Source organism: Procambarus clarkii, chromosome 64 (genome assembly GCF_040958095.1).
Source record: "Procambarus clarkii isolate CNS0578487 chromosome 64, FALCON_Pclarkii_2.0, whole genome shotgun sequence".
NCBI lineage: Eukaryota > Metazoa > Arthropoda > Malacostraca > Decapoda > Cambaridae > Procambarus > Procambarus clarkii.
In genome coordinates, this window is record NC_091213.1 from 15,981,517 (window position 1) to 15,993,304 (window position 11,788).

Consider the following 11,788-nt stretch of genomic DNA (forward strand, 5'->3'; position numbering starts at 1 on the left):
AAGAAAGCAATCGTCAATTAATTCAATTAAATCTTCTGCTTCACTATTCCCTGTTTTGTTCAACCAGTTTATTCCACTAAAATTAAAGTCACCCATGACGTAAATACTGTTAGATCTAGATGCCCTGGATATTTCATCCCATAGATGCTTTGCTTCCATTCTGTGTAAGTTTGGTGGCCTATATATAACTCCTATTATAATATTATTTGCTTTTTCGTATAATTCTATCCAAATAGTTTCTGTGTGTTGCTCAGTTTTGATTCCCTCTTTGAGACTACATTTCAAATTGTCCCTAACATATATGGCTACTCCCCCTCCTCGTCTAATATATCTATCTGTGTGAAATAGTTTAAATCCATTTATTTGATATTCAGCTAATAGTTCTCTATTTTCTACATTCATCCACGTTTCGGTAAGTGCAATAATATCTATTTTTTCTGTGCAGACAAGAGCATTTAATTCGTTAATTTTATTTCTTAGACTTCTACTGTTAGTATAATATACCCTAAGTGAATTGTTATTTTGAGGCCCTTCTCTTTCCCTGATCATTTTGCCAATTCCTTTCTCCCACAAACACATACTTTTATTACCTCTTTCCTCCAAATCAATTCCCATATCTCTATCAGCTAACAGTTTAAACCCAAACAAACACCTCTAACCACTTCTTCCAACGAGTTCGCAACAGCAACAACCCCAGCTCTCGATAGATGCACCCCATCACGAGCATACATTCCATTTCTTCCATAGAAGTGTTCCCAGTTGTCTATGAAAGATATTGCATTTGATTTGCAATATCTTTCCAGCCGGCAATTGACACCAAGTGCCCTCGATATCCATTCATTTCCTACTCCCTTTCTTGGAAGAATGCCACATATGATCGGGATTCCTCCCTTGCTCCTAACTAATTCAATGGCTGTCCTGAATCTCTGTATTAGTTCCTCACTCCTAACTCGTCCAACATCATTACCCCCTGCACTAATACAAATAATGGGTTTGTTTCCATTTCCTGTCATAATATCATTCATGTTTCCAACACTATCACCAATTCCAGCTCCCGGATAGCAAACCCTTAATCTGTTTCCCCTATCTCTGGCACAAAACGTTCTGTCTAAATACCTCACCTGGGAATCTCCCACAACCAAAATTCGCTTCGATTCTTCCTTTTCCTTTCGAGCAGTTTGAGGGACCTGCGCTTCAATGCTCCTCGTTACTTTGTCTTTGCCACCTCGTTGAACAACAGGTTCAACACAGCACTCGTCCTCTAATACGTCAAATGCGTTAAAAGTCCTTAGGTGTAGGCTATTAGTTGTCGGTTTTGCCAAGGTCTTCTTAAGACCCCTGTCTTTCACAACTTGCCAAGACGAGGTCTTCTTATTATTGGTCCCGTCAGTCCTTCTTAATGAGGTCCCGTCAACACTGGCCTCCTCCTTCGTTTCCTCCCGAAGTCGTAGCCGTCGTACCTCCTCCCGCAGGGAATCCATCTCTGCTCTCAGAGCTCCAACCAGACTCACCAAATCTTTTACTAATCCTTCCATTATTGCAATAATAATGTTATTAGAATCGGAGCTCCAGCTAACACAACCTCTCACTGTGAATGCACCTGACTGACTGACCAGACCTAACTTAACTTATCCTAACACACCAAAAGCTAAATTCATCCAAAAGTATCCCGACCAAAACTCTAAATTCTGTTAAATATACCTAAGCACATCACACACAGAGCGTGAGTTAAATATTACAGTTGCTAGTGTTTGCTTCAACCTGTCCTCCAAAAATTGGGAGGTAAATGTAACAGGAATAACTAAGTGCAATTATCTACTATTCATAGCAGTCAGGAATTGTACTTATTTTCACTTAGTATTAAACCGTACTGTTAAATATATTGTGAATATTTGAGTTTACCTGAAATGCTGAATAGAAAAGCACGACCTAACCTAACCTTCTTAGTGTTTGAAGATAAGAATTTTATTGCTTCTTAATTACAATTAGTACTTAACCTATAGCTATATTGATATTACAGTTTTTATATAACTAATAAAACAAAACTAAAATATATCAATAGATTGTAAAATAACTCAGAATATTTTCAAATTTTGTATAAAATCTCTATTGTTTAATAAAAGTGAAAAAGAAATTCCTAATATTTAAAACTTGTAGATAGCAAATTGAACTTGAAAACTTCATCCTAAAATTCTGAGTGTCTTAACAGGAAACTAGGGAGATAAATGTAACAGCCCCATAAGTGCAATTATGTATTATGTATGACAATAGGGAAATGTACTTATTACACTTAGTATTAAACTGTATTGTCAATTCGGAGATGGGTTGTCTGCTTCCAACTTCCATTCCACCCTGGATTACAGCTGATTTTGATAGTAAAATATTATTAGAAGTGTGTGTTGTTACTAGGTATTTTCCTCATATTACCACAACTCTACCACCTTGGACATAACCTCTGATAAAACATATACTAGGAAAGGTGTCGATTTCGAATATATACCTAAATGCCCGTGCCTAACCTAACCTGCGGGGGTTTTTGTTGAATATTTCAACTTCATTGTATAAGAATAAAGGGTTGTGTTTGGGTATAAACCCAAATTACCTGTACCTAACCATATCTGCTTAAATCTTTGTTGAATATTATATCTATATTCTTAGAAGAGTAATGTTTTTTTTATATGAACCTAACTGCCCCTCGCCTAACAAGCTCGGGGGACAGTATGGTGCTTCTTAAAGCACCCCCCGAGCTTAAAGCGGCAGCTAAAAGCCTTCGTGAGAACAAGGAGATAGTTGTCAGGAGAGGTGACAAGTCGCCAATATATGTCATTCTTAAAAAAGACGAATATCTGGCGAAAATGAACATCATACTCTCTGACCAAACTAAGTTCCAAAGGGTAATGAAGGACACTACAGCCGAATTAAAAGCAAAGGTCAACAAACTGATCGAAACTGTGAACGCCAAGAAATCCGGACTCCACCTGCCAAAGATCATTGGGGAATATAAACCTGGATATGCGTATGGAAATGTCAAGACGCACAAGCCTGGAAACCCACTTCGGCCAATCATTAGCCAGATACCCACACCCACGTACAGACTGGCGAAGCGACTCAACGGCCTGCTGACTCCTTATGTTCCTTGCGCCTTCAGCCTGAAGTCTCCAAAGGAATTTGTTGACTTACTGCGGGGCACACGGGCCACAGGGATAAGAGCCTCGTTGGACGTAGAATCGCTGTTTACCAACGTACCTGTGGACGAGACAATCGGAATGATAGCCGACAGAGTGTATCGTGATCCAACCTGAACTCTTCTTGACATACCAAAAAATATTCTGAGGAAACTACTCCAAGCTTGTACTAAAGAGGCACCCTTCTTGAGCCCGGATGGGCACATGTATAAGCAAGTAGATGGGGTCGCCATGGGTTCTCCCCTAGGTGTCCTGTTTGCAAACTTCTACATGGGTACCATCGAGCAAAAAGTCTTAGTCGACATGAACTTGAAACCGGCCATATACTGCAGGTATGTTGACGACATTTTTACACAGGTACCTGATGTCAGACATCTGCAGGAGCTGAAGGAGGCATTTGAGCAGAGTTCCGTGCTGCGTTTCACTTACGAGATGGAAAAGGATGGGAAGCTGCCCTTTCTAGATGTAACAGTCATGGAAAAGGGCAGAGGTTTCCACACTGCAGTCTACACTAAGGAAACAAACATAGGAATGTGCCTAAATGCCAACAGCGACTGCCCAGACAGGTACAAGAGGAGTGTTGTTAACGCATATGTCGACCGTGCTCTCAGCCACAGCTCAGAATGGAAGCAAGTCGACAAAGAACTCTGTAGGGTAAGGCAGGTCCTAGTCAATAACGGCTTCTCCAATGGTTTCGTCGAAGACATCATAAGAAGGAAAGTGAAAAGCCATGCAACCTCTGAAGAGACAACTAACACAACACCTATACCCCCTATTAGACTATTTTACAGGAACTTCTTTTCCACAGCTCATAAAACGGAGGAAAGGGTCCTGAAAGATATTGTTAATAGAAACGTTATCCCTACAGACAAAAATCAGAGGATACAACTGACAATTTACTATAAAACCAGAAAAACGGCCAGCCTACTCATGAGAAACTCTCCAGACACAAAGCAGAACGCTTTAAAAGAGACCAACGTCGTCTATGCCTTCAAATGCCCTCTTGGGGATTGTAAGCTCCAAAAAAAACAGTATATAGGCAAGACAACAACATCTCTTTCTAGGCGTTTAACGATGCATAAGCAACAGGGCTCCATTAAGGAACATATAATCTCTTCCCACAACCAAACCATCGCCAGAGAAATCCTAGTAAACAACACAGAAATCATCGATAGATACAGTGATAGCAGACGGCTTGACGTTTGCGAGGCACTGCACATTAAAAAATCAACACCAGCAATCAACAGCCAATTAATGCACAACTATATTCTACCCACCTCAAGACTCCGCTCCAATATAGAAGCATCAAGAAATATGGACCAATAGGCTTTCTACAATCACTTCTATTCAATACCCATTGTTTCGTTTTCTGTCTTGTGTTGATGAATTTAATACCCTATTAAATACCACCTCACCCCATCCACCTCACTGAAATGTAGATATAAACAAATCGGAGATGTGTAAGTTCTATTTAGTTGTGTATGTGTAACTAAAGTCTTTGAAAATGTAATAAGTTTTACGAAACGCGCTCAAGTGTCGCGTCAGACTAGAAATAAAAATGAATTTTGGAGAATTGATTTTTGAATTACCACCAACAGTGAAAAGAAATGTACGAAAGATTGAGAAAATTCGTGTTAGAATTATTAATCTTACTTTTTCGGTCATATTTAATAAAATATATATATATATATATATATATATATATATATATATATATATATATATATATATATATATATATATATATATATATATATATATATATATATATATATATATATATATATATATATATATATATATATGTATATATATATATATATATATATATATATATATATATATGTATATATATATATATATATGTATATATATATATATATATATATATATATATATATATATATATATATATATATATATATATATATATGTACATATATATTGGTTGTGACAAGTGCTGAGGAGATGTGGTGGTATAGACGGCAGTATGAACCCATCACCCACTGACAGAGTAACTGGACTATTCCTCCTCACCCACTATATCAACATGTCAAGTCATCTTATTGTCACTACGGTGATTCACGTCGGTATAATATAAGAGTGTGTGTGATTGTCTTGATTCAATAGAATATACATTACAACAGGAGCATAAATACCGAGCTCCAAGGTTGTGACCCACACGTATGGAAACAATTTTTATCATATACATAGAAAACTAACTCTGTTACTATGTTAGTCATTAATTTCTTAAGACTGTAGAAATATATAAATAATGGGCTGCAGATCCATGCAGTGCCACACTGCTCTATAACTGTCTCAACTAAATATCACTGCATGATTGATAATTTTTGGATAAATGTGCATACTTTTAAATTAACTACCTTCTTTAATATCTTCAGGGTATGAGCTTCACAAACACTTCACCGATTGTCGTCCCATCACGTAGCAAAAAGGTATGTCGTTCCACCACGTGGCACAAATATATGTTGTCCCACTTCGTGGCACTAAGGAATATCGTCCCACAACGAACCACAAAGGTATGTCGTCCCACCACGTGGCGTAAAGGAATATCGTTCCACCAAGTGGTACAAGCGTATGGCGTCCCACCACGTGGTACAAAGGCATGCTGTCCCACCACGTGGCACAAAGGTACTCCTCTTGCACCACACTGACAGGTAGGTGCAAGAGGAGGTGCACCAGCTGTCCAGTAGAGCAGGTACCACATCCTCTATGAGGTTAGGGTGTAAAGTGAGCGGAGCTTATGTTGTGATGTGGGAGTTGAACTGAGTGTGTGTGTGTGTTCAAACCCCGCCCCCTAGGCCATAGGAGATGTCCAAAATATGTGATAGAGGAAATCACCATCTGTCTATGAGGGTGTGGGCTATGGTGTAAGAGATTAATATGGGCGGGGCTTGTGTTTGTGTATGTGTGTGAGTGTGTGTGTGTGCTCACCTATTTGTGCTTGCGGGGGTTGAGCTTTGGCTCTTTGGTCCCGCCTCTCAACTGTCAATCAACTGGTGTACAGATTCCTGAGCCTACTGGGCTCTATCATATCTACATTTAAAACTGTGTATGGAGTCAGCCTCCACCACATCACTGCCTAATGCATTCCATCCGTTAACTACTCTGACACTAAAAAAGTTCCTTCTAACGTCTCTGTGGCTCATGTGAGTACTCAGTTTCCACCTGTGTCCCCTTGTTCGCGTCCCACCAGTGTTGAATAGTTTATCCTTGTTTACCCGGTCGATTCCTCTGAGGATTTTGTAGGTTGTGATCATGTCTCCCCTTACTCTTCTGTCTTCCAGTGTCGTAAGGTGCATTTCCCGCAGCTTTTCCTCGTAACTCATGCCTCTTAGTTCTGGGACTAGTCTAGTGGCATACCTTTGGACTTTTTCCAGCTTCGTCTTGTGCTTGACAAGGTACGGGCTCCATGCTGGGGCCGCATACTCCAGGATTGGTCTTACATATGTGGTGTACAAGATTCTGAATGATTCCTTACACAGGTTCCTGAACGCTGTTCTGATGTTAGCCAGCCTCGCATATGCCGCAGACGTTATTCTTTTTATGTGGACTTCAGGAGACAGGTTTGGTGTGATATCAACTCCTAGATCTTTCTCTCTGTTCGTTTCATTAAGTACTTCATCTCCTATTCTGTATCCTGTGTTTGGCCTCCTATTTCCACCACCTAGTTTCATTACTTTGCATTTCTCGGGTTGAACTTCAACAGCCATTTGTTGGACCATTCACTCAGTCTGTCTAGGTCATCTTGTAGCCTCCTACTATCGTCCTCAGTTTCAATCCTCCTCATAATTTTTGCAACATCGGCAAACATTGAGAGAAACGATTCTATACCCTCTGGAAGATCATTTACATATATCAGAAACAGTATAGGTCCAAGGACTGACCCCTGCGGTACTCCACTCGTAACGTCTCGCCAATCTGAGACCTCACCCCTCACACTGACTCGTTGTCTCCTGTTACTTAGGTACTCCTGTATCCAACGGAGTACCTTCCCTTTCACTCCAGCCTGCATCTCCAGTTTTTTCACTAGCCTCTTGTGTGGCACTGTGTCAAAGGCTTTCTGACAATCCAAAAATATGCAGTCTGCCCACCCTTCTCTTTCTTGCCTTATTTTTGTTGCCTGGTCGTAGAATTCAAGTAACCCTGTGAGGCAGAACCTGCCATCCCTGAATCCATGTTGATGCTGTGTTACAAAGTTCTTTCGCTCCAGATGTTCCACTAGCTTTCTTCGCACAATCTTCTCCATCAACTTGCATGGTATGCAGGTTAGGGACACTGGTCTGTAATTCAGTGCCTCCTGTCTATCCCCTTTCTTGTATATCGGGACTACGTTAGCTGCTTTCCAAATTTCTGGCAGTTCCCCTGTTGCCAGTGATTTGTTATACACCATGGAGAGCGGGAGGCACTGTTCTTCTGCTCCTTCCTTTAGTATCCAAGGGGAGATTCCATCTGGACCTATAGCCTTTGTCACATCCAATTCTAGTAAACACTTCCTTACTTCCCAACTGGTAATCTCAAACTCTTCCAGTGGTTCCTGGTTAGCTATTCCCTCTCTTATCTCTGGGATTTCTCCTTGCTCCAAGGTGAAGACCTCCTGGAATTTCTTATTCAGTTCCTCACACACTTCCTTGTCGTTTGTAGTGAATCCTTCTGCCCCTAACCTTAATTTCATAACCTGTTCCTTTACTGTTGTTTTTCTCCTGATGTGGCTATGCAGCAATTTAGGCTGAGTCTTTGCCTTGCTTGCGATGTCATTTTCGTATTGTCTTTCTGCCTCTCTTCTCATCCTAACATATTCATTCCTGGCATTCTGGTATCTTTCTCTGCTCTCCAGTGTCCTGTTATTCCTATAGTTTCTCCATGCCCTTTTACTTTGCTGCTTAGCTAGCCTACATCTCTGATTAAACCATGGGTTTCTCATCTTCATTTCACTGTTTTCCTTTTGGACTGGGACAAACTTGTTTGCTGCATCCTTGCATTTTTGCGTGATGTATTCCATCATATCTTGGGCCGTCTTTTCCCTGAGCTCTGTTTCCCATGCTATATCTGCTAGGCATTTTATTATCTCCTCATAGTTTCCCTTTCGGTATGCTAACCTTTTGGTTTCGGTATCCCTTCTCGAGTTCAATAACCCTTCTTCAATCAGGTACTCAAACACCAATACACTGTGGTCGCTCATTCCTACTGGGTCCTCAAAACTGATTTCTCTTATGTCAGAGTCGTTCAGAGTGAAAACCAGGTCGAGTCTCGCTGTGTGTGTGTGTGTGTGTGTGTGTGTGTGTGTGTGTGTGTGTGTGTGTGTGTGTGTGTGTGTGTGTGTGTGTGTGTGTGTGTGTGTGTGTGTGTGTGTGTGTGTGTGTGTGTGTGTACTCACCTAGTTGTACTCACCTAGTTGTGCTTGCGGGGGTTGAGCTCTGGCTCTTTGGTCCCGCCTCTCAACCGTCAATCAACAGGTTTACAGATTCCTGAGCCTATTGGGCTCTATCATATCTACACTTGAAACTGTGTATGGAGTCAGCCTCCACCACAACACTTCCTAATGCATTCCATTTGTCAACCACTATGACACTAAAAAAGTTCTTTCTAATATCTCTGTGGCTCATTTGGGCACTCAGTTTCCACCTGTGTCCCCTTGTGCGTGTTCCCCTTGTGTTAAATAGACTGTCTTTATCTACCCTATCAATTCCCTTGAGAATCTTGAATGTGGTGATCATGTCCCCCCTAACTCTTCTGTCTTCCAGCGAAGTGAGGTTTAATTCCCGTAGTCTCTCCTCGTAGCTCATACCTCTCAGCTTGGGTACTAGTCTGGTGGCAAACCTTTAAACCTTTTCCAGTTTAGTCTTATCCTTGACTAGATATGGACTCCATGCTGGGGCTGCATACTCCAGGATTGACCTGACCTATGTGGTATACAAAGTTCTAAATGATTCTTTACACATGTTTCTGAATGCCGTTCGTATGTTGGCCAGCCTGGCATATGCCGCTGATGTTATCCGCTTGATATGTGCTGCAGGGGACAGGTCTGGCGTGATATCAACCCCCAAGTCTTTTTCCTTCTCTGACTCCTGAAGAATTTCCTCTCCCAGATGATACTTTGTATCTGGCCTCCTGCTCCCTACACCTATCTTCATTACATTACATTTGGTTGGGTTAAACTCTAACAACCATTTGTTCGACCATTCCTTCAGCTTGTCTAGGTCTTCTTGAAGCCTCAAACAGTCCTCTTCTGTTATAATCCTTCTCATAATTTTAGCATCGTCCGCAAACATTGAGAGAAATGAATCGATACCCTCCGGGAGATCATTTACATATATCAGAAACAAGATAGGACCGAGTACAGAGCCCTGTGGGACTCCACTGGTGACTTCACGCCAATCGGAGGTCTCACCCCTCACCGTAACTCTCTGCTTCCTATTGCTTAGATACTTCCTTATCCACTGGAGCATCTTACCAGCTACACCTGCCTGTCTCTCCAGCTTATGTACCAGCCTCTTATGCGGTACTGTGTCAAAGGCTTTCCGACAATCCAAGAAAATGCAGTCCGCCCAGCCCTCTCTTTCTTGCTTAATCTTTGTCACCTGAGCGTAGAATTCTATCAAGCCTGTAAGGCAAGATTTACCCTCCCTGAACCCATGTTGGCGATTTGTCACGAAGTCCCTCCTCTCCAGATGTGTTACCAGTTTTTTTCTCACGATCTTCTCCATCACCTTGCATGGTATACAAGTCAAGGACACTGGCCTGTAGTTCAGTGCCTCTTGCCTGTCGCCCTTTTTGTATATAGGGACCACATTCGCCGTCTTTCCATATTTCTGGTAGGTCTCCCGTCTCCAGTGACTTACTATACACTATGGAGAGTGGCAAGCAAAGTGCCTCTGCACACTCTTTCAGTATCCATGGTGAGATCCCATCTGGACCAACAGCCTTTCTAACATCCAGATCCAGCAGGTGTCTCTTGACCTCCTCTCTCGTAATTTCGAACTCTTCCAAGGCCGCCTGGTTTACCTCTCTTTCTCCTAGCACAGTGACCTCACCTTGTTCTATTGTGAAGACCTCCTGGAAACTCTTGTTGAGTTCTTCACACACCTCAATGTCATTTTCTGTATACCTGTCCTCGCCTGTTCTAAGTTTCAATACCTGTTCTTTCACTGTTGTTTTCCTTCTGATGTGACTGTGGAGTAGCTTTGGTTCGGTCTTGGCTTTGTTCGCTATATCATTTTCAAAACTTTTCTCTGCTTCTCTTCTCACCCTGATGTGCTCATTCCTGGTTCTCTTGTATCTCTCTGCTTTCTGGTGTTCTGTTATTCCGGAAGTTCCTCCACGCCCTTTTGTTCAGTTTCTTCGCTTCCATACATGCCCTATTATACCATGGATTCTTCTGTTGCTTCTCGGATTTTTCCCTTTGGGCCGGGATGAACCTGTTTACTGCCTCCTGACACTTTTGGGTAACATAGTCCATCATACCCTGTACAGACTTATCTCTGAGGTCTGTGTCCCAAGGTATTTCACTTAGGAAACTTCTCATCTGCTCATAATTCCCCTTTCGGTATGCCAGCCTTTTGATTCCTAGTTCTTTTTTGGGGGAGATAAGTCCTAGCTCTACCAGGTATTCAATACACTGTGGTCATTCATTCCCAAGGGCGCTTCCATCTTAACTTCCCTTATATCCCACTCATTTAGGGTAAATATCAAATCAAGCATTGCTGGTTCATCTTCTCTCATTCTTGTTGGTTCTTTGATGTGCTGGCTTAGAAAGTTTCTTGTTGCCACGTCCAGCAGCTTAGCTCTCCATGTTTCTGGTCCTCCATGCGGGTCTCTGTTCTTCCAATCTATCTTCCCATGGTTGAAGTCTCCCATAATTAGTAGTCCAGATCCATTCCTGCTAGCAACAGAAGCTGCTCTTTCTATTATGTTAATGGTGGCTATGTTGTTTCTATCATATTCCTGTCTAGGTCTTCTGTCATTTGGTGGTGGATTATATATGACTACGACTATAATTTTTTTCCCTCCATTTGTTACGGTACCTGCTAAGTAGTCACTGAAACCTTCACAGCCCTGAATATCCATCTCCTCAAAATCCCAGCCTTTTCTTACCAGCAGAGCTACACCACCCCACCTCTTCCTTCCCTCTCTTTCCTCATAACATAGTAGTCCTGTGGGAACACTGCATTTGTTATCGTTTTCGTGAGCTTTGTTTCTGTGAGGGCTATTATGTCTGGGTTTTCCTCTATTACCCGTTCCCCAAGCTCATTTGCTTTATTTGTAATTCCATCTATGTTAGTGTACATCGCTTTGAGGCTCACTTTCCTCTGTCCCTTCTCAAATCGCCTCCTTGGTGAGTGTTCTACTGGTGGGGGAGGCTGTTCCATGGGTGTGAGGACCTGTGAGGTGGATAACAGGGGTCTCAGAGGATACAGGGATGAGGGGCGGGGGATCCAGTGAAAGGGGAGGGACAGGGAGGGTATGAGGTGAAAAGGGAGGGAGGACGGGAAGGAAAGGGGGGGAGGGAGGGTATGAGGTGAAAAGGGAGGGAGGACGGGAAGGAAAGGGGGGGAGGGAGGACTCGGGAGGAGGGGCGGGGG

General features: G+C 42.1%; 1 protein-coding gene across 2 annotated transcripts in view; it reads left to right on the forward strand.

Moving 5' to 3' along the window:
* LOC123768896 (uncharacterized oxidoreductase YjmC) overlaps positions 1-11,788 on the forward strand; it is a 271,384-nt gene that overhangs the window by 160,676 nt on the left and 98,920 nt on the right. For both annotated transcript variants that reach the window (XM_069309228.1, XM_069309229.1), the window contains one exon: positions 5,588-5,641. In XM_069309228.1, the coding sequence (XP_069165329.1) occupies positions 5,588-5,641 (54 nt within the window). The remainder of the gene's footprint in view (positions 1-5,587; positions 5,642-11,788) is intronic.